The sequence below is a fragment of the Rhizoctonia solani genome, chromosome 4 (assembly GCF_016906535.1).
Source record: "Rhizoctonia solani chromosome 4, complete sequence".
Taxonomy (NCBI): domain Eukaryota; kingdom Fungi; phylum Basidiomycota; class Agaricomycetes; order Cantharellales; family Ceratobasidiaceae; genus Rhizoctonia; species Rhizoctonia solani.
Genome location: NC_057373.1, coordinates 2,448,754 through 2,471,151, shown reverse-complemented (window position 1 = coordinate 2,471,151; position 22,398 = coordinate 2,448,754). Strand labels below are relative to the sequence as shown.

Below are 22,398 nucleotides of genomic sequence, written 5' to 3'. Positions count from 1 at the left end.
CGACAAAACGCGAGTGTGGGCTGGTAGTTTATGCGACTGAACCTTTCCGATCTCTGTACAGTAACCTCTTCTATTTGACTGGTATACTAGTTGCGCGCTTGACGCGTTGCGAGAGTGTCCCAAAGCCTATATCTCTGCTTACTTTTGACCTTTGCCTACGATCTATAGTTACCTTGCCCTAATGCCGTTTCACAATGGGAAACCGCGGCTCTCACCGCTACCGTCGTACACAAACGCGGTCGAGGAGAAGCAACACTTGACCCAACGGGGCTCGGCATGGACAACAGCATTTTACGTCCCATTTCCTTTGCGACCGGGCAAGCGTCTGAAAATTGTCCTGCCCATACCCCAAAGCATATCCGCCGTGACATCGTCCCAGATGAGCAGGAGAAAGGCAGTCCTCTGTATTGCTCTGCTGTTCTTGACTTGGGTCGGCTTTGGCTTTACCGCATGGTTCAAGCGACCTGGAGAGACATGGAGACCTCCGCTCCCAGGTCCCCCCTCCACCCTCGTTTTCAGGCGGGCTGATTTACAAAAGATATGGGAGTGGGAGATCGCTAGCGGTCATTATCCTAGCGCCGGAGAAAGTAAGTAGCATAGGTACCCATTGGTCTGTATGCTAATCACGCAGCATTGCAGTACCTGCCAAGGTTGGCATCACCGTACCTCCCCCGAACCCCGGACTCCCATCCGCAGGCGAGCCCATCGTTGGGAGACCCAAGTCGTTGAGCATGAAGTCCGCTCCGATAGGCTCAGGGCCTGGTCGCCATTATCTATCCCCAAAATCCGAACCACCCAATATGCATTTCCCACCCAGGCCGCCCCCTGGAGGTATGGTTGATCTGGATGTCATTATGGAACACTGCAACTTTGCTACCAACAAGGTGATTTGCGAAATCGTACTATTGTGAAAGTGATTAATCGTTTGGTTTAGTACGTGAGGGATTGCCTGGAGTTTATGCGTATCGGAACTGGGATCGACGCCGACAAACGGTTCAGACGAGACAACCTAGAAAGGTACAACTTCATCTACAACGAGATCAAGGACAAAAACGCGTCATCCCCTCCCAAAAACGCGCCCAATGTGCCCCCCGCGGGAGTGCATAACAAGTATCCAGACGATCCAGACGAGGGCCTTTCCTTCAATAGCAAACACACTGAACATGCGCTCCAACTTCCACCCCCTCGGGTCCCCACAGCCTCCAACGACGCGTGCAACCCTGACCACCCGCGTATCTTTCACATGTACTGGACCGGCGCATTCACCGACAAGCCTTACATGGCCCTCATGTCTTACTTGTTTACTCAGAATCTTGGTTTGAGCGAGGAACTTGGCAAGGCTCCGCCCCCGGGCTTGTGTCGCCCCGAATTTTGGCTGTGGATTAGCCCCGGACCGGCTGCGGCACCACTGAGCAAGACGGCGCTCAAAGACATGTTTGAGGGTTTGAAGAACAGTCCCTGGGCTAGCCCATTTCTACACCCGCGGTTCAAAGATGTCATCAAGTTCAAACTTTGGAATACGACCGAGCAATTAGATGGCATTCCCGAGATCAAGGATGAATGGCGAGGTCTGGAGTCCCTCTTTAACTCGGGCGGAGTCGTCTATAAGCCCAAGAAGCCTGCGGCGAACAGCAATAGCAATAACAGTACCACCACCGCCGCCAAGATTAAAAAGGATGGGAACGATGTCATGAACCGTGTCGGCTCGGGTTCTGCCCAGGAGTATGACCGGATGTCCACCATAGTGTCAGACATGGCTCGCTTCGTCTTATGCCACCGCTTTGGAGGCATATACCTCGATGCAGACACTCTCCTTCTTCGTGACTGGGAGGAGTTGTGGGGATACAAGGGCGCATTCGCTTACCGATGGTCTCGACTGGAGGAGTACAACACCGCCGTCCTTCGTTTGAACCGCGGGAGTGCGCTGGGTACATTCCTGTTCCGAACCGCACTGCACAAAGGCCTCGATTTCCACCCCATGACAATCTGGCAGTACGTCAAAGACGCGGGACTGAATGGATTGCTGTTCCGCCTCCCGGACGCGTTGTTCGATAGCGCATGGTTGAATACTGAAGACTACCAACGAGACCGACCTGCCTTCCCCTTCTTCACCGAGTGAGTCGAGGTCTGTTCTTCATACCTTTCCTATGGCTGATTGGCCAAACTGCAGGTTCGGCCAATTCTTTGAATCTCCGAAACAAGACAGTGCAGGGCCCAACATGCTAGGATTTGAGGGATTCTTTAGGGGAGCATATTCATACCACTACCACAACTCCTGGTGGGTACTTTTGATTCCTCAATTATACTTTGTTTGGAAGCTCAATTGTATTGTATTTTACTACCGCCCTTCTAGGTGGGTGCCATTTGACAGAACCCGCAACTACCCGGACCTCGGATCCCGTTTCGCGGCCGGCGAGAAACTTGCAAAAGAAGAGCTCTTGCGCAAGGCCCGGGAAGCATTGGCGCAAAAAGATGGTGACCACAAAGCCGTGCATGCTCCTCATCTCGAGCGCTGGTCCCAAGACGAGGATCAACCCGACTTGTCGTGGGCGACCGTAATGAAGCGAACGTTTGAAGCGTTTATTCGGGGCGAGAGGTCAAACGTGTATGGAGAGTACATCAAGTGGTGAACGGATGGATGAGGGGACACGTAATGCAACGAGACGAGGGCTGGTCCCGTATAGACGTACAGTGGACGCACGCCCCTGCTGATGGGCGAACGAACGTTGGGACGTGCTGCGGGGATGTGAACGAGTGGGGGGTAATGAGACAATTACAAAAATTATTTCGATTCCAGATTCTTGTAGATCCTGTGGTTTTTGTTGTTATTATAATGCATGTCACGAGTAGGTTTGTTGTGCGGATAATTTAGATACTTTGGATGAGAGTCGCAATAAATCGCCCCGGATAAGACAAAGTTTTCAAGACATGTACCCAAATTAAAGCTAAATGCCTTGAGTAGAAATTATGAATTGACGAACTAATCCAACATATGAGTATGAGAATGATAAATAACTAGTTGAGTGTGCAAGTGACATTACTCTGGTGGTACGCCTAAGACGGGGAGCATGGAAAGAGCATGGAAAGACTGAGGTTGGTAGGGGTAAGGTATATATGCAAACAGGAGTGAGAAACAATGAAGGAGAGACAAGTCCAAGTTCATGCATAAAAAAAGTACTCGAACAACCGACTGTGCAATGCAAAAATAAGATAGTAGGTGCTTTCCAGAGCCCAGCTGAAAAGTCAAAGTTAAGGAACGTCTAGTTTAAGAAGAGGGCCCATCTCCCTCGTTGATCGCTTGTTCAGACTGCGTATGCTGGCGGATGAGTTGAGCAAGTTTGAGCTTGTCTGATGGTTGGGGGAGCTCAACCAAGCTCACACGTCGTCCAGCTCGCGTAGCATGCCAGACTTCGGCCTGTTCTTCAGTTTCTTCGGCGACCGCAGTCCCAGACTCGGCCAGGGTAAAGTTTATATCGCCACTGGACGAGATACCGCTACGGGAAGACACTGATGCAGCAAATGATGGACGGGGTTGTAATGATGCCTCGGATTTTCTCGGTGAAGGAGCTAGTTGCTCATTCTCCATTTCGGGGGTCGTGAGCGATGTATCACGCTTGGCCATGAGCGTCGGATCCTCATTTGGGTCTGGATAATCGGTAGTGGAGCGGAAAGACCAGGCTGGAGATGCGCCGGATGCGGATGCGTCAGACCCAGCAGGGGAGGGACGACGTTCGGGTTCCTCTTCTACAACATCCTCATAAACCGAAAGCTTCATGCGCGGGACGGTGAGCAAGAGCTGTTCTCTGGCTGCTGCGAGAGCAATCGTACGCAATTGTTCACGCTCTTCTTCCTCAGCTGCCAAATCTGCTGCGAGCACGTCACGGTGGCAAGCCATCTTGGCTATATCCATCCGAACAGCCTGCACACGCCTTGCAAGCGCCTCGACTGCGAGTCGAATCCTATTCCGAGTAGCTTGTTGGAACGGGGACAACACCGCGAAATTACGGGCGATGCGCAGCTCGTTTTGGAGAAGTGTCTGCGCCGAGTTGATGTTCTGTTCGAGCTCCTTGATTTTAGAAAGGAGGACTTCAGCGCGTGTGGTCATTCGTGCGCGAGCTCTGCTTTGCCCCTGATGTCTGTCGGGCGTAGGAGGTGCTAATCCGCCCATGGGGAAGGGATGTGAAATGGCCAACTGGGCTTTAATCTCATCAAAGGTATCCTTCATGCCTCCGTCCGACGACTCGACAATCACATCCAATTCGACCTCTGACGACAGTCCTGATCGGTTTTCCATGATCTTCGGCCCAGGTTGTTGTGTAGAGTCGAGCTCCTCGTTGGACCACGATGGAGGTGAGACCTTGCCCCTCCGTTGGTCCCGCACATGGGAAACCGCGGCAGCAACACCAGTAGCACGGGTCTCTTCGGCGTTCATGGTCATTTCACGTACACGGACTCCGGCGGATCTGAGAGCGCTGGCATAGTTAATACGAGAGATCCATTCGTTCATATCTTGCTCATCGGCCGCCTGGATAAGTTGCTGTCGCCCTGTGGGTAGGATGAACCTGAACACGTGCGTATACTGACCAAACACTAAGTATTCTTCCATTGCCTAAAGAGAGGAAAACTAACCTTGTCATAGCTCGCATCGTACAATGCAATCGCATCTTTGAGGGAAACAACTTCTTCAGGCCTTAATGAACTTGTTTCGGGCGATGGCTGTCGAGGATCCAGCAAAGCCCAAGCCGTCTCGCGGAACAAAAGCAGCTGTGAGCCAGTGAGAACCACTGCCCAACGACGCCACTTGCGACTGGCAGCTCGGCGTCCACCTTCCAGGAGGTCATCTATCCACGTTGGGAGTATGAGTGGCGGTGCCAAATCAGAATGAAATTCAATATATTACCTTTGCGCGATAGGAGCCCAAACTTGTTCACCCCGATCCGAACTGATTCTGCCCCAGTTCCAGCGATTTCCAACTGAACACTGGATGCAAAGACCCGACGGAGCTGCACCGCGTCTAGCCTGTCGGCTGTTCCCTTGTACCTCAGCGGCGAAGCCTGAGGAACATATGATTCGATAGGTACCCTCAGTGGATCAAGCAGATTCTTCACATAGCACATTAGTAAAATGGCCAACGAAGTGTGAATACAAGGCAATTTACCTGAGTGATAATGTAATACGGGTCAATCTTTGGTTTGGTAGGCAACAACGATCCAGAGTTGGTTGGACCCAACACAGGAGTCATGGTCACCCTATCTGTGAATCCGCGCTGGCCATTTACGTCCGTTGCATCCTCGATAAAAATGAATGGAGCAAAGACAATGTTATCAAAGAAGTACTACCGAGCCCGTCAGTTCAATTACAGTGTGGCAGGACAGAAAACATACGTCAAGAACCTCGGACGGAAGACCCGGCATCCGAGTATTCTTCACATAATCGACCTTGGTCATTTTGTTTTTGTTGTTCTTGTTGAAGGCGTCGGTATGCAACATCATCAAGCTAAACGCGAGAACATAAGCTTGATCTAATGAACATTTTAGATCAGTTTTTTGGTCCTCATTGACGGATCAGGAGCGTACCGTCCGAGGCGAACAGTCCAGGGTTGCAATCCGTGTAGCGCTTCGCAAACGCTTCCATCACTCGGTCGATTTGCTGCGTTTCTTTGGGTAAAGACAGGTCCATTAACAGTCGACGAAGGGCAATATCCAGCGGGTCGTACACAAAATTAAATCGTTCCATGAACAATGCGAGTGCTGCGGTGTGGAAGGGATCGTTTCTATTCCGAATAATTAGCAAAAATTAAAGCAAAAATAGGATGGGACGAACTTGCTCGCAATGGCACTTGCAATCTCGCTCTTGCTCACGGTTTCCAGTAACCTTTGAAGGAAGACCACGGGTGTATCGTCCTCCGCACGTACCATGAGCTTCTTATAAGACTCAGGTCTGGATCCCGAATTCGAGCCCTCGCCTGGCTTAACACCGTTTATTTCGGCTGGCCTGCCCCCTGGACTAAGCATATCACCCGACCTGTCTCTTGTGAATCCCCCACTGTTCGCACTTCCAAATACACCGCTGAGTCGTCGAAGCAGGGGCGGGTTCGTGCTCGACCTAGGACGAAGAGGAGACCGAAGCAGAATGGAAGACGCTCGACTTGCCCCAGCGGTAGTTGTACCCGATACGTTCGTATTAGATCCAAACTGAGATCCGCCTCCACTGTGCCCGATGCTAGATCCACCCCACCCTGGGGCACCCAGACTGAGTTGGCTCCCTGTCAAAGGCGTGCCCGGGATCCCGGGAGACAACGCATCTAGCGGCATAGGTTGTGGTGATGCGAACACGCTGCCAGGTGATAACATCGGTGGGGACAGCGTCAGCGTCAGAGCCGGGTCGGTAGCGGGTCCAAAAGCCGAAGGATGTGAATGCCCGAGTGCGGACCCTTTCATTTCTTGCTCCCGTGCTACTTGTGCTTGAGTCTGGGCCTGGCCCGCGCTCCCAGGTCTTGGCCCAAACAGAGAAAACGACCTCCGCCGTGTAGGACCAAGTGTAGCTGTAAGTCGAGATGTGGACTTGGCGCGTCGAACGGTTCTGGTCCCTCGGCCTTCATCATCAGCGCCCGAATTCCCTCTCCAATTAGATATTGCTGCGGTTATCGACCCTGTTCGGGTTCGAGAAGGTTGAGGATTGTCTCCAAAGGTTACACGCTGGGCGGTTGTGGGTGACATCATGCCCGTCGGAATGGGTGAGCCATGCCTTGAGCGTAACGAGCCGACCGGTGCTGCTGATGGGGGCGCAACGATAGCAAGAGGTGGAACAGGCGATGACCCAGATGCGCGAGGGCTGGTAGATATGTTTACCCAGGGGACAGGCGACGACGAAGCAGTCCCCAAAGGTGACCCTTGCGCAGGTGATCCAACCAGCCCCTGTATTGGTGATCCCGAAAGGATATCCTCCCCGCCATCAAGGCTTGCATTTGAGCCACCTATTAGATTCCGCGCGCTCTCAACCAGGCTGCGCCGCCATGACTGAGCGCGCCCGATACTGCTGTTGTTTGTCATCCGACGGCGGGGTGGAGTATGTGTCCCTGGTATTGATATAGGAGCGGATTCTGCCGGGTGATGAGATGAAGATGATTCTGGGCGGCTGACAGTTGTAGGGACCCCTTCCATTATCACTTGTGCGTCTCCTTTAATTCGTTTGCTCCGCGCCACGAGGCTTGCCCCCCCAGCCGCCGCAAAATCTACACTCGCACGATATGTTCCAAATTCCGTAAACAAGGGGCTGGTAGGCCTGACGTTCGGAAGTGTGAGATCAACGCTTGTCCGGGACTCAACACTCGCTCGAGGGCTGGGTAGAGTCAAGCGGGAGTTGTTTGTGGATTGGTGGTGTAACCCAGAGAGCTTGTCGATACTTGGTCGAGAATTAATTCTGTGCACGCTCGAGCGAGAGCTCGCGCCCGTGCGGGGAGAATAAGTGCTCGAACGCGGAGACATCAGGTCCTCGAAACTGGTCGATGAGCGACTGGGCCCTGCTCCAGCTTTTGGAACATCCAGACTCCGCTTAGATGAAGGGCTGGAAACATTGGGCGCAAGTGTAGCAGTCGCCAGTTCGGGTTTAGACTTGGGCTTGCGTGACCAAAACGAGGGGCGGCGGCCGAGTATAGATCGTCTACTGGCTGTATCCTGAGGGAGGGGCTCGATTTCTCTGGCCTTGCCTTTGAGGTTGGGCGAGGCAGGAGCACTCGGTCTTCGGGTACGTTCGCGGTGCTGGTTTTGGTCGCGCGAGCCTAGGGAATGTGATGTAGCTGGGCCGGGCTGCGCAAGGCCGCCGAACTCGGCATTAGATTCCCATGCGAGGTGACCTTGCTCGCGGTCGAGCCAGGGCTGGGAGCGAGTAGTATATATCATGGTCTGACGTGTAGGAGGGACCGAGGGGCTTAGAGTACGACCAGTTTGGCTCAGGGAAGGGGAAGATAGGGCTGTTTGGCGTCCGCGTGGGGGAGACAAGATTGAGGGCATCTCGGGATAAGACGTTGTGCGGTCGCGGTCTGTGTGTTCGCTCCTCCGGGGTTGAACTGGGAATATGTCTCTGAGAGTGCCAGAGCTCCGTACCTTGCGGATATCTTTCGATGGTTTGCGCTGTGCAATCGGTGTGGGGGGTGTGATTGTTGGGAGGGGAGGCGTCGGAGTTATGTTTCTGTCCCGCTGTATCTGTGCGCGGGGCGTTATGTCCCGACGGCCGTTTACATGTGCACTCGGCGTGCCGAGTCCAATGCCTCCTGTTATGACAGATATTAGCTCATTTCTCTATATACCAGCATATGTGTGCGTGCTCACCGTCCTCGTCAGGCGGTGGAGGAAGCGCTTTGTCTCTGCCGGTCTCAACCCCAATCTGCGGAGCAGTGTTGTTCTGTCTGCGCCGAAAAAGAGGGAAAAAGTGTGTTTCAGTAGTGGTCGTCGTCACCCGGGTCGTCGTCGTTGTCTTTGCAATCCAAGGCCCCAGGACTCCGTGACCATTCGAGTTGGCATACGGAGGTGGTGCATCTGTCAATTCATTCGTTAGCGCCACGCCAAATACTCGATTCTCGCTTCTGGCTTGCCTTTGTCGTTCATCGTCGAACGCTCCGACTCCAGAGTCATGTGACCTGTCTGCTACTATACAAATTATGTCACACTCCTAGCCGGCGCTTACGGTCCGACTCCGCCCTCTGCGTCTCAGTACGCCTTCCGCTCACCCACCATGAAGTCCATCATTGCCCCCAGCGCTCTCTCCTCCGACTTTGGTCATCTCACCGCAGAATGTAAGCGTATGATTCAAAACGGCGCTGATTGGCTCCACATGGGTATGTCTTCAGTCTTGCGGCCGCTTACATCGAATCAATTCTGACCCTGGTGCATAGATGTCATGGACGGGTACGTCACCCATTGAATACACCACTCATCTGTTTAGAAGCTTATGCTCCTACTAGCCACTTTGTACCCAATCTCACGATCGGTGCGTTTTCCAAGCGCATGTATGGATAGGAAACTTACAAACAGGTGCATGGGATGACAGGCGCACCGGTCCTGTCGTGTGTCAAAAAGGGCATTCCAGATATCTTTATGGACTGTCACATGATGGTCTCTCAGCCTGAACGCGTTCGTATTACATTCATGACAACAACCACTTCTATTCATGACAATCTAGTGGGTAGATGACATTGCAGCAGCCGGCGGATCATCCTACACATTCCACTATGAAGCAACAGGTGCACCTTCCGCCCTCTGTTTACATCGCACTAGCACTAACGCGACTCGTCACATCCAGATAACCACATGGAGATCATCGAAATGATCCACGAGCACAACATGCGTGCAGGCATCGCGATTTCACCCGACACACCGTCCACAGTTATCACAGACGAAATTGCCAACGCGGTCGATATGATATTGGTCATGACCGTCAACCCTGGTATGTCCTTTCTCCCCTTTGTATATGCATTCCCTTTACCTATTGGATAACAGGCCGAGGTGGTCAAAAATTCATGGAACGCTGCATGCCAAAGGTCTCTGAACTCCGCGCCCGGTTCCCGGACAAAGACATTCAAGTCGACGGTGGCGTCTCAACTTCAAACATCGAGACGTGTGCGCACGCAGGTGAGTTTAAGGCTCAAGAGGCGTAGCAGTGTATACCTCGATCAATTTCATATTTCCCACGCATCTATCCTGCACTCATCCTGTCCGCTTTCAACCATTGCTGTAAACTCTTGCTGATGAACATTCCAAGGCTCGAATGTGATTGTCGCTGGAACATCTATATTTATGGCCCAAGATCCATCTCAGGTTATCACTACTTTACGTGCGGCAGTCGATTCGGCACTTGCTGCTCGAAAGACGGCCAGTTCTTAACTTGGTTGTATTAGAACGTGAAATTAGAGACACTTATTAAATACGGAGGTTTTATGCACACGCATATAGTTTGCAATAGACGATGTTGAATAATAGATTGATACGCGACAATCTCAAGTCTATCGACACGATGTCTAGATTGAAACCTGTTCGGGCGACAAGGCATGCGACTCGACTACCGTCGATATGGTATTAGACGAGTGTGAGCGTTCTTTGTAGCCTCGAGTTTCGTAAAAACAAAGAACCGAATAGAATTGCGCCTGGAGTTGCTATCTGGTGCTCATCCCCCAATAGGCTCAAAAACCAATGCTTATCACACGTGCTGCAGCTGCAGCCACATTTAATTTGTACAAAAAGGACTGGCAGATAAAACAATAATAAATAACAGCGATAGACTAGCCTTATGCATCGGTACTTCCAACAGGTTACAGGCTCTAAACGGCATTCCGAAGTGGGAAGCTACACCCACGAACTGGTAGCTATAGCCTTGGGGCCGACACCGGCCTATTCCTCGAAGATCATCACAGACTTCGATGTTGACTATGGGGCACGGCCATGCCGAACAGTTTAGCTCCAAGAGACGATCCCAGCTCACACCCCTGATTCACATCTGTACACACACTCCTACCATAGCATATACGCATATAGCGAACCAAACCGTCTTCAGTAAGATCCGGTACCGGAAATGGTATACGGCATGGCCCGTTACGGTCAATCACCATCGCTGCCATGGATGAACCACTTCTCTGGAAATACGCTATAAAAATAGGGTAATGTCCGGGTTTGCTTACTGGTCCCGCCGAACAGGCAATCGAAATCTCCCATAACCCTCCCGTTCATGTTAATCCAAAATTTTCATACGGGCCATGGATATCGACACATAACCAATAAGGGGTGCTATTCAGTGTCGTCAAAAAACAAAAGGGCCACTGATAAAATAAGTGGACACGTGTATTAGTAAATCCGGGGCGCACATCGAAGACATTGTGACCAGTGTAGATCAGTTCTTCCTCGTGGTAAACTGCGTCGATCAGGGATACAGCAGTTGGAAGTCGTCATTTTTAATGACAGCATGCAAGGGACATGTACAATGAATTGTTCATTCAAATGAAGATATTTGTTCTCGGTTTTGTATGCACGTGGTTCGACACGCGTAGGTCGTGGTTGAGGTCTGGATAGATGATTAGATCTACCTACACGAGGTGTTCGACGCCAAGCGGTTGGTCGACCGAATATAAAAAACCCCAGCTCTTTGAACAAGCAATTTCAGTTTAAAATACTTGTTGATATATAAAGTTGCTTTTATTAAGCTTCAAATAGTAATCATACTAACGTACAAGTATAGATACAATAATTCATAGCGCATACAAGTTGAGGCCAGTCAAACTTGGCTCCTTCAAGTTGTTGTGATTGTAACCCAACATTGAAATACCAGCTGGCTCAATGTTAAAGTGAGTTCCCAAACACAAATCGAACCCAACCCAGCGAGAGACAAGGACGCGGGAGAAGTGTCCTATAAAATCATGAATACAGGCAGGATTTTTGGTACATGAATTTACGCACCATGGCTGCAAATCAATACATCACGCCGACCTTTACCTTCTTCCAAATACAACCTATGGATCTCACGGACCTTGGCAATCAGCTCATCCACGCGCCTTGTCATCTCTTCAACGCTCTCGCCTCCTGGGCAACCTACAAATACGGTTACACGTACGGCGCAGTGCATAACAAACGGGGTACGCACCATCCCTAAAGATATCCCAACCCGGATTGGTTTTGTGAATCTCCTTGGAAGTAAGACCCTCGTAGTCGCCATAGTCCCATTCGCGAACCTCTTCGGTCACAGTATGTGGTGGCGCCTTGGGATACGTGTCGAATAACAGATGGAAGGTGTTGTGTGCGCGTTGACGAGGAGAAATAAAGACGTGGCACATGTTGTCTGGGTCCAGAAGCTCTGTAGTTATGCCAATGAGCTGAGTTGGGCGCATGCAGTTAAAGAACCAATAACTGACTCCCTGGGCCAACAGCATGCTGCGCACGATCCTTAATGAGACCAACACCACGTTCAGTCAAGGGAATGTCGGTTCTTCCGGTCTAAGTTTAATTGTAAGTGTACGACATTATCCCCGTCCCACAATTTCTTACATGGCGACCTGTAAGAAGACAACTCAATGATAAAGTCACCCTTCCATTTTGTATAACTTACCGTTCAAGGACCATTCAGTTTCACCCTAGTCAGGTGATACATTCATAAATGATGGAGTTCATCAAGCCTGAAATATCAACTCACATGGCGAATCAAAAAGATGCGAGGCATGGGACGTTTGACTTCGGCCATTTTGACAGACGACAAGTGACAAGCAGGATTGTTAACTAGATGACTCCCCGCTCAAGCCGTCTTTTGTATCCAAAACCCGCACGTTCGAACAAAGCTGGTGGCAATTGGACCCGCTTCGAAGAGCAAGTCTGTTCGGTCCATGAGCTCACTTGCGGTGGACCGTGAGAATCATGAGCTCGAGTCACGTGCATGTGCTGATGTCACCACGCCGGGATCTATGAATGCTTCGACGCACACAAAGCCTACATGTATGCATATACTGCATTACCGTGTTTCATGTTTCTGATTCATTTTGCATGAAATCTACAAGTTATAACTTACCATGTGACTGAGGCTCTTCGTAGTGCTGTGATTGACCTCGATATGGTGTATCGTATACAGAGTCCACATGTAACCACATCAAATTCTTTCTTAGTTGTGCTCGGCGTGGTAGGTATGAGGATTGGAACTTGATCTTCCATACTATGAGAGGCAGTTCAGTTATGGTGTTCCTTTTTCGTAGCGGAAGGTTCGTTCACTTGATGTACTCTTACAGTCGACTGCGGCCGAGGCTACTGCATCCATCCCGGACAATCAGCATTACTTACGAGAATGTGAGAATGTGCTACCAGTCAAATCGAAGACCCATATTCTTTCGATCACTCGGAACTTGGATCAAAATAGTCGGAGGCTTCACGGCGTAACACCACTATAATGCGATAATATACCGCGGAGGTACAGCGGGGTAGGCAAATCAGCGTAAAGAACGAATGAACTTTTGGTCGGAAAGATGGTACACCATTGCGGACAGGGGTAGCTTCGGGGCCTTCGGATTGAGGTCATGATGTTGGGGAAGTCGGGAATACAGCAACCTTAAGCCGCATATACTCACTTTGGGATTCCAAAAGTAGAGCGGCCGGAGCAAAGGCTCCCTCATGGATTCACGATGCCGTAGCTTGCTTTGTTCCCACATACGGGAGCGGTCCTCACCTGAGCGGTCATTATATGCGCTACCCGGACAGTGACAACGCCGGATTAGATAGCCTAGCAACACGCGTAAAGTGATTCCTCGTAACAAGTTCGTGACTACACCCTGTAGCGTGCAGCTGCGGATAATATATAACAAGGGTCCGAAAAAGACACAAAGTTACTACAATCCCAAAATGAGAAAATGGGGCTAATATGGGGAAGGGAAAATGATACAGTGTTAAGTAGAAAGGACTAGTTGTTTGCATGATTTGGAGTTATGATGCAGAAGAAATACTCAGGTGCATTGAGCAGTCTTGGTATATATAGCACGAAACGAGACCGGGGCTTGCTGGGACAATTTAGCGGGCTGGGATGGGACGAAAAAGATACAGCTGAGGGAGATCGATAGGGGAATAATAAACACCGAGAAGGGGGCTAGCAAAGGAATGGATGGGAGCGCCAGCTTAGGCCCAGAGAGCTCCAGCCTGGGCATTTTCAGCACTGATGTAGCGCGCCTCATCAGCAGAAACATCCGAGGAGACAGACCATTCGACAATGCTGCCTGCGCCGCCATGCATGGCTGCGGTAAGTTCTTCCACGCCTTTTTTGTTGGTTGGTATGCAGGACAAAGGGGTATATGGGTTAATGGGATGTGACTGGGGACCTGAATGTATGGGAAGGGACGAAAGCGAGGTAGAGAGCGAAGGTGGGGTGGAGCTCAGGGAATGGTCGCTGCCTCCAGGGACAATGACAATGTCCAGCTCGTCATCTTCGTCGTCCCCTAAAGATGAACCTGAATCTGCATCCACTGCAGCCGTGGGAGGAACATATTCATCATCGAAGCTATGGACAGAGGTCTTGTCCGAGTCGCAAGTAGGGAGACTGGAGCCGAATAGACCGGAGGAGCCACCCCATGAAAGATGCTTTCTGCGGCGTTCGTTCCAAGAGGACATTTCCACATCGTTATCTTCATCCCACGAGGCAATATCGCGCTTGCGGCCGCGCGTAGTACACGACAGGTCTTCAGAACGTAATGCTGTCAGGGAATCAGGGAGCAAATGACATCGTTGCTCGAGCTCTCGCATGCGAGCAAGAAAGTCGGCATCATGCTGCTCGACAGACCGGTGAAGTGCGGAGAGCGCTTCACGCCGGGTATGCAGTGGTTCGACGGCTGGGCCGTGGGACGATTTACGACGGGCGATTGAGCGGGGGCGAGAGGCCGCGGATCCGAAGCCAAAGGCCGATGGACTGGTAGCAAAACAAGGGACGTTGGTACGAGTAGGGGATGAGAGCTGGGGAGTCCCAGCAGCGAAAGAGCCAATTTCTTCATTTGGTACGTGCGCCCGCGGTGTGCCGGACATGGGCTGCGATATATATTTGAGCTGTAGTTGAGCAGCAACTATGAGTTCATTAGGGGCTTACCAATGAAGATTGAGCATGACGGTGAGCGGACGAGTCGGTAGCAAGATCCTGGTTATGTGACGAATTGACCTGGTTATTCCACACAAGAACGTCCCACTTTTCGACAGAAGACGCGTGCAAGTCGTAGCTAGTTGCGTGGCGGCGGCTACAGGGGGACATAGAACAAGTCATGTCGTACAAGAGTAGATCAAGAGTATGTAAATGTAAGAGTTGTATGAGGGTGTATAATGGATGAGTGGTCAACTCCGAACAAGAGACACAGGCAGTAAGCGTAATATGTAGATTGAGTGTCACTCTGCGATCGCCGAAGTTCAAGCCCCACCCTGCCCAATCAGTACATGGCCCCCAGCCACCGGCACGGACCCCTGACACAAACGGTCCGAGGCACGCTGTCAAATTCTACCTCATGCATATCAAAGCTCTAATGAACTACCAGTGTTATCCTCTACGCTATCGCTCAATTGTCTAGTCCATAGTAATGGCATATACTTCCGTCTGGCATATGCGTCCGTTTGGCGTATTCTTCCACTTACGTTGTTCCAACGGAATTTTTATTTCTATCCATTCCTTTTTTTGTACCCAAACCCCCAAAATCATTTGAACCAGTCCCTCCGGTATCTCGGACACGAGGCCTTCACAACATCAAAGGACACCATCGGATCGAGCCCATTCCGTACCACATACAGATCGCCAACTGCCGCCGCCTAGCACGTTTATTCGCCTCAGGTTCACCAAGCCTAGCCAAACTCCCAATCGAGTTGCTTCGACATGGAGCGTACATCAACGTGTGTGGACGACGTAATCGACTGGCATATGCCCTATAAGCTCCATAAATATAGAATTTCGCGTCGGATCAGGTCCCATCTGGGCACGAAATGAATCGTACTACTGGATTCTAGTTGGTTCTACTCGCTCTATGCTATTTGCCCCATCTACTCCACAAGCCGCGGCTCGTACGGTGCTTACGGTTCAGCCCATTTCGTAAATCTCAAGTCCTGAGTTCGAGGCATCGTGCGTCACAGTGCCCTACTTTTTTAGACTTCGAGCGGTCGTGATCAAAAACCAAGGGCCCGGGTGAACGTATATGGTTTATGAGCTTACGCCTCGATTAAGATCGTGGTTAGCCCCATCTGAATCCTCGGATTAAACCGAACAACTCATCCGGCGAATGGTTGAGCGGCTTGGTTGGCATAATTCTGATGTAGAACCATGGGCGCATGTACTGTCCGAGCCCCGGTATGCGTAGCGCCGCGAAAAGTTGTCTCAGCGAGCCACCCAAAACACACATACATTAACGTTTTGAATGTCACCTCGATTATGTATGATCGGGACCCGGCATGAAGGCGTCAGCCTCGGTTAAATTTTGCCCGGCGAGCGCCTCAAATATCAGCATACATTGATATGAGAGACGGCCACGTATAACTGGGGTATACACAAATTCGATACCCAGCTTAAAATAAGCGTGGGTACCCACCTGGCCAGGGAAAATCTCAAAATAGTACAGCCATGTTTCCATTTCAGTGAGAGAGGGTTTACACAAGCAGAGCCAAAGGATTGTGATTTAAATGCTATAACACTCCAATTAATCTGACCGCGAAATAAGTTGAGTTTGCGATAGATAGTAGCCCGTGTAAACCCAATTTAGCCCGGAATTGGTGTATGGCAGTTGGCGATTCGTCCTGGATCCCCAGCGTCTATTCCAGAGTCACGTGTAGAACTGCTGGTCAGCCTCGCAAACAACCCGCTCCAAAATGAATATCGCCAAGCTCCTTCAGCCAGCTCACAGGCACGTCACGGCTCATGGGGGCCGGGTAATTCAAAGACGATTAGGTACCAGAATACCACCTTACGTTCGAAGTTTTCACCAAACACCCATAACAAATGGCAGAGTGGGCGAATATTTCGTGGGGAGTAACTTGAATGTAGTCTAACCGTAACTTAGTGGGCAAAAGTGGTGGGCCGAAAGACGGCGTCAGATGCGAAGAAGGGCGCTATCTATTCAAAGGCTATACAGGTGCAGTGGAAGTTGGTCGAGTGAATTTTGTACTCGGTCTGATTGTGGTATTAGAATATAGCGATTGCCGCTAAAGGTTAGTGCCCTTAAGCGGACCAATGGTGTACTCAATCCTTATTTCTGTGAATGCATATCTACTAGTTGGAGGGTCCCATGATCCTACGACCAATCATGCTCTTGCGGCCGCCTTGAAAAGCGCACGATCCGCAGGAGTTCCGAAGGACAATATTCAAGCAGCCATGAACCGAGTGAGTTACGGTCCAATTATATAATATTTTGTCTAATGCTCTTCATGTAATTCGAGAGATTACAAACCCCAGTTCTCAAGATGCGCAGCAGAGTGCAACGTACGAGGCGATTGGTCCTGGGCAGGTTGGGTTGATCATGTAAGTCAGTCTCATTCAAGGTTCAGTAGAGATTATCTAACGCCGGTAAGCTAGTGAATGTTTAACCGATAACAGTACAAGAACTGCCAAGAAGGTTCGGGAGATTTTGTCGGACAACAAGTAGGTAGTGTAAACTGTCGGTGTAGAGACCAGCACTCACTTGCCCGCAAAGCGCACGCCTAGCTCCGGTTGCGTACCTGTTTTCCAGATGCGGGCAAATAAGGCTCACGCCCGCCGACGGGACCTCGTACGAAGAACTTTGGGACTTGGCTGTAGATGCCGGTGCCGAGGACATAACAGAAATTGAGGCTGACGAGAGTGAGTTCGGGTCGGCCGAGGTTCTGGTACGTTCGTGCATAATGCGGTTTGTTTTTGTTTCCGGTTCGAATGGTTTTCAGATCACAACGCCCCCAAATTTGCTCACAACGTTAGCATCCAAGTTATCGAAGCACACACTGCACAGTGTTGAACTCGCCTATATTCCTACAGAGGCGTCGGAATCGGAATTATCAGAGCCGGACCAAAGGTCATTGGAGGAATTGATGGAAGAATTAGAAGACAGCCAGGATGTTGTACGGGTCTGGACCAGTCTATAGTTAAGTTACTGTACCCGACAATGAAATAGCCTTTGCGAGAAATTTTGAGTGTGATCTTTTATTATAGTGTATGTCTTGGCGGAATATCGTGAGTAAATGTGCATGTGGTTATACCCCTTGGCGTGATAACATTCCCATTCGAATTTGGATAATCAGCGGGGAGAGAGTTCATTCATTACCGTCCATGCTCGATTGATTCTATCGAATAGTCGACGCGATCGAATGCCGTGATCACAGAGGAGTCTCCTCGATGAAGTCCCGTCGATCCTTTCCAGTAGGGAATCGCCTAAGTATTTTGTTACAACATTTTAGAGAATTTAACAAACATGTCATTTCAGGATAGCGACGGGATTTTAAACGTTATTTCAGCACGCAGGCTGTAATGTTTACCAGACTGTTCAACAACGCCAAGTTCGTTGTCCAGCCAATCGAGCCAGCTGGCTAGAGGTCTGTTACTACCATTGTATTTGAAGCAACATTTGTAGCTTCTAATTAGTCCGAGGCACACCATATGCATCTCATAGTCACGCCTCGACCAAAATCGTGAATTCTGCCGCGGGCGGTAGTCAAGACAGCTGTTTGCGGACCTTCAAATCGTGGATTCTGTGTTACGAGAACCAGCAGAAACCAGGACATTTTCCACACTGACACACTACAATGGTTGACTCAAGGGATGCGAATTGTCGAGGTAGCTTCCCTGACAAGATGATCCTCAAATTTTGCTATACATTCACCCAGCGGCCCGGGGATTGTCATGCCGCGGGTATAAAAGAGTATGCCAGAGCGAAAGAGGGCAGCCAGAAAAGCGCTCCTTATCCCCCAGTCTCTTCAGTATGCGGTTTAACCTCTTGACATCGTCTGTTTTTGTCCTTTCCCTCGTTTGGTCGGTGTCATGTGCATCGTCTCCTCCCTCGGGCTCGATCACGGTTGGCAAGGGAGGCAAATACTCCACTTTATCTGCTGCCTTGAAGGATACATCTAGGTAATTATAACTCCTATCATATGTAGATTCATCGATGTTGATAGGCCTACAGCAATACTTACTTTGTATATGCTGGCTCTTACAAGGAGCAAGTTGTTATCAATCGTGCAAATATCAAGAGTGAGCGGTTGTGTCCAGTATTAATGCTCGTACTTATCAACGTACACATCCTTAGTCTACGGGCAAACGTCCAACGCCATGACATATGCCAACAACGAAGCGACCATCACAAACAACGTTCCCGCCTCCTCGGCAGGAAGTAACGATGCAAGCGGCACGGTCCGTGTTTTGGCTACGGGCGTCAGGTATGTATCTTTGTCCCGCGATTCAGCTTGGACTAAACCATCCTCCAGAATTTACAATCTGAATATTGCTAACACATATGGCAAGCCTGTTGAGAAGTCCCAGGCCATTGCACTTTCCGTCCAAGCAGGCCAATTTGGCTGCTATGGCTGCAAACTAACTGGATATCAAGATACCCTACTGGCCGATAAGGGGACGCAGTTCTATGGAAAGAGCTACATCGAGGGGTCAGTTCAAAGTTGCATTCGTAACTGCGGACCTTGTTTTGACATGTGAACATGCAGTGCTGTTGACTTCATCTTCGGGCAACAGGCATCCATCTGGATCACTGGTTCGACGCTGAATACGATCGGAAATGGATACATCACTGCATCCGGTCGCTCGTCTGCAGACTCGAACTACTACGTCATTGACAAGAGCACCATCACCGGTTCGGGCAAGCAATACCTTGGGCGTCCATGGAGGTAAGTTAATTCTGTGCATAAATAATGTTATAACATGACAATGACGTTGCTTGAACCCTCTAGGAACTATGCTAGGGTTATTGTACAGGGCACAAGCATTGGTTCTCACGTTGCTGCTGAGGGCTGGTCTGTAAGTGGATTTGAAGTGTAATATTTTCCACTCATGTTCTAACATCGCCTCCTAGAAATGGTCCAGCTCTGCCGCTAACACTGAGCATATTTTGTTTGGCGAGTACAACAACTCTGGTGGAGGAGCCTGGAAGTCTGGACGCGCGTCATTTGCTACCAAGCTGTCCGCTGGGGTCTCCATATCCACCGTTCTTGGAAGCACTAGCTGGATTGATTCGGCTTATCTGTAGTCATATCACCATTGTGCACTGTAGTTACGCTTTTAGGTAGTGGTTGAATGCACATAGAATGCCGGCAGTCGCATTAGTAATGTTAATATTCCACAGCTGGCTATCTAAGTCGAATGCTCTAAAGAATGAATACTCGATTGGTCGTAAGGAATCCCGGAAATGTCACTTGTTCTTTAACACTTTAGTCCTCTTCCCATGCTCATTCCGTTCATATGCTACTGTGACTCGTAAATCACTAGCTATATGCGCATGTTACTCTAGCTTCTGATACCCGTTCTCAAACCTTATGTAACCGGCTCTATTTTTAGGCTGTACTTTCATTTTAACTCATAACGAGAGCTATTGAGCCTCCCGAGACTATAATGATATTAAACTCATGCGTCGAAGCTTGGGCCGGGTCGAAGCACTCGTATCGAGTTGGGTAAAAGACACACTGATTAGAACAGCTGGGGTGTTTTTCGGATTCGTATCCCGAGTATCATTGAAATTTGGTTAAATATGGACACGTTGGTTGCCAAGGTTGGAGATCCACAGGATTTTGATCAGGGTGCTTGCTATTATTATGACATGTTACAATGTTCACTCGTGTTTCGGACCACTACTGCAAATCATGTGTTCCAGCTTCTCAGAGAACTCACGAATTCTACCGTGCATTACTCAGTGCGGGGTCAAGCGGTCCGCCAAGTCGGGGTCACGAGTATACCTAGGCTAGCGGAAGAACCAGTTCTAGACGAATTTCAGGCCATGTATACGATGATTAATACCAAAGAAAGTGTCTACCCATGCCAAGATGTCGCCAGGAATAAATTGGTTATGATCCTTAGCGGTCCGGACGGGGAAACCCAGGTAAGCACGGGGTTGTATAAAGTACTTGGTGAACAGGGCGAGTGCACACTCACAGCCCAATCATGCGTTTTAGTGCACTGTTGTCATCATCTGTCACCTTCTTTTCTCTTGCTTGGACGGTGTCGTGCGCTTCGTCTCCGCCATCGGGAGCAATTACAGTGGGTAGTGGTGGAAAATACTCTACACTGTCAGCTGCATTGAAGGATACATCAAGGCAAGTCAACATAGCCAAGTTTGTTTTAGCAGCAAACCTAGACGGTTGTGGTTACGCTATTTAGTAACGTGTACTTTGTGTACGCCGGTTCTTACAAGGAACAGGTCGTAATCAATCGTGCCAATGTTAAAAGTAGGCTGTAATCACCTGGTCTGCTAAAATAGCCTTCATTGACGATACTTCTTTTAGTTTATGGACAAACGTCCAATGCTTTGACATATGCCAACAATCAAGCGACCATCACAAACAACGTTCCTGCTTCTTCGGCTGGCAGCAATGATGCAAGCGGTACAGTACGAGTGTTAGCTACCGGTGTCAGGTTAGTGTTATACCGGATGGCTACTTTAACCGCTTAAGATCGTGTGGTTGTTCTAACTCAGTATCTATAACCTAAACATTGCCAACACATATGGCAAGCCGGTTGACCAGTCTCAGGCCATTGCTCTTTCTGTCCAAGCAGGCCAATTTGGCTGCTATGGCTGCAAACTAACTGGATATCAAGATACCCTACTGGCTAACAAGGGGACGCAGTTCTATGGAAAGAGCTACATCGAGGGGTAAGTTTAAGCTATGTATAGCTCGCCATATTCAAGAATCTAACTGGCATTATTTAGTGCAGTTGATTTCATTTTCGGCATGGAAGCTTCCATCTGGATAACAGGTTCGACGATCAATACTATTGGGAACGGGTACATCACCGCGTCTGGCCGTCAAACTGGTGACTCAAACTACTATGTCATTGATAAAAGTAGCATCACTGGAACCGGAACCCAATACCTCGGACGCCCGTGGAGGTAATTCATATACCCTATTACAAAAATGTCACTCATCCTCCATCTAGGAGTTATGCGAGGGTCGTAGTTCAGGGAACAAGCATAGGCTCTCATGTTGTTGCTGCGGGCTGGTCGGTGAGTTGGATCAAACATACCAATCGCTCCAATCACTCTTGACGCGGGTTCTAGCAATGGTCCAGTTCATCACCCAATACCGATCATATCCTATTCGGCGAATACAATAATTCGGGAGGAGGTGCTTGGAGAACAGGTCGTGCATCCTTCGCAAGCAAGCTGTCGGCTGGTGTCTCGGTCTCAACTGCTCTAGGAAGCACGAGTTGGATTGATTCCGCCTACCTCTAATCGCCTGTAACCGGGAATAGTTATGAGTATGTAGCAAGATAGTGAGAATACACTTGGTGTATCTTTCCAAATTGGTGTCTGTCCTTCGCGCGACGATTGTTACTAGTCCGGTTGACCTGACTGGATTATTACGAAGTTGACAATGTGGGTTATTCCCATTCTCAGCCATCAAATGTTTTGATTTCCACCCTGTCCTAGCCACTAGGATCGGTAAGTGGACAGTCGTGTTGATAACATGTTCTAACAAAATCTCGGAAAAAATGCGCAAAGTCTTTGGCACCATTATTAATAGTTATATACAATTGTTTAGAACAAGAAGTACTCGAATCACACTGTAAACATTGGAAATCTGTTCATATACAGCAGCATGTGTATCGTCTGGATGCGCGGAGACAGCCCGATATATGTACATATCTTGCTAGTCATACTCCGGTGTCATACTGGCTTGGTCATTGGGCTGTAAGATAGAGTAACCTATAGCTTCCAGGACATTTCTATCTTGACAT

The 22,398-nt window shown here is 49.6% G+C and overlaps 6 protein-coding genes across 6 annotated transcripts; 3 read left to right on the top strand and 3 right to left on the bottom strand.

Moving 5' to 3' along the window:
* Window positions 1-181: 181 nt before the first annotated feature.
* Window positions 182-2,630, top strand: RhiXN_00815 (Glycosyltransferase sugar-binding region containing DXD motif; the record flags this gene model as incomplete). The annotated part of the gene is made up of 5 exons (XM_043320634.1): window positions 182-587; window positions 640-884; window positions 935-2,115; window positions 2,171-2,278; window positions 2,354-2,630. The coding sequence occupies 5 exons, from the start codon at window positions 182-184 to the stop codon at window positions 2,628-2,630; spliced, it is 2,217 nt and encodes a 738-aa protein (XP_043179646.1).
* Window positions 2,631-3,265: 635 nt separating this feature from the next.
* RhiXN_00814 (Sec7 guanine nucleotide exchange factor) lies at window positions 3,266-8,510 on the bottom strand (the record flags this gene model as incomplete). Its single annotated transcript, XM_043320633.1, has 9 exons — window positions 3,266-4,579; window positions 4,630-4,841; window positions 4,901-5,102; window positions 5,159-5,335; window positions 5,385-5,521; window positions 5,577-5,773; window positions 5,824-8,272; window positions 8,331-8,407; window positions 8,458-8,510. The coding sequence occupies 9 exons, from the start codon at window positions 8,508-8,510 to the stop codon at window positions 3,266-3,268; spliced, it is 4,818 nt and encodes a 1,605-aa protein (XP_043179645.1).
* A 223-nt stretch (window positions 8,511-8,733) lies between these two features.
* Window positions 8,734-9,881, top strand: RhiXN_00813 (ribulose-phosphate 3-epimerase; the record flags this gene model as incomplete). The annotated part of the gene is made up of 8 exons (XM_043320632.1): window positions 8,734-8,836; window positions 8,894-8,906; window positions 8,963-8,988; window positions 9,049-9,131; window positions 9,181-9,241; window positions 9,301-9,444; window positions 9,498-9,629; window positions 9,760-9,881. The coding sequence occupies 8 exons, from the start codon at window positions 8,734-8,736 to the stop codon at window positions 9,879-9,881; spliced, it is 684 nt and encodes a 227-aa protein (XP_043179644.1).
* Window positions 9,882-11,236: 1,355 nt separating this feature from the next.
* On the bottom strand, window positions 11,237-12,222 carry RhiXN_00812 (histidine phosphatase family containing protein; the record flags this gene model as incomplete). Its single annotated transcript, XM_043320631.1, has 7 exons — window positions 11,237-11,394; window positions 11,445-11,576; window positions 11,629-11,838; window positions 11,897-11,978; window positions 12,030-12,037; window positions 12,091-12,115; window positions 12,175-12,222. 7 exons carry the CDS (start codon window positions 12,220-12,222, stop codon window positions 11,237-11,239), a joined length of 663 nt encoding a protein of 220 aa, XP_043179643.1.
* Window positions 12,223-13,634: 1,412 nt separating this feature from the next.
* On the bottom strand, window positions 13,635-14,751 carry RhiXN_00811 (uncharacterized protein; the record flags this gene model as incomplete). The annotated part of the gene is made up of 2 exons (XM_043320630.1): window positions 13,635-14,534; window positions 14,593-14,751. The coding sequence occupies 2 exons, from the start codon at window positions 14,749-14,751 to the stop codon at window positions 13,635-13,637; spliced, it is 1,059 nt and encodes a 352-aa protein (XP_043179642.1).
* Window positions 14,752-16,343: 1,592 nt separating this feature from the next.
* RhiXN_00810 (pectinesterase) lies at window positions 16,344-21,892 on the top strand (the record flags this gene model as incomplete). Its single annotated transcript, XM_043320629.1, has 20 exons — window positions 16,344-16,481; window positions 16,535-16,606; window positions 16,661-16,682; window positions 16,748-16,854; window positions 16,913-16,992; window positions 17,047-17,112; window positions 17,165-17,336; window positions 17,391-17,564; window positions 18,615-18,690; window positions 18,746-18,875; window positions 18,924-19,100; window positions 19,158-19,337; window positions 19,401-19,467; window positions 19,523-19,692; window positions 20,821-20,888; window positions 20,946-21,075; window positions 21,137-21,313; window positions 21,371-21,550; window positions 21,598-21,664; window positions 21,719-21,892. The coding sequence occupies 20 exons, from the start codon at window positions 16,344-16,346 to the stop codon at window positions 21,890-21,892; spliced, it is 2,427 nt and encodes an 808-aa protein (XP_043179641.1).
* Window positions 21,893-22,398: the final 506 nt, after the last annotated feature.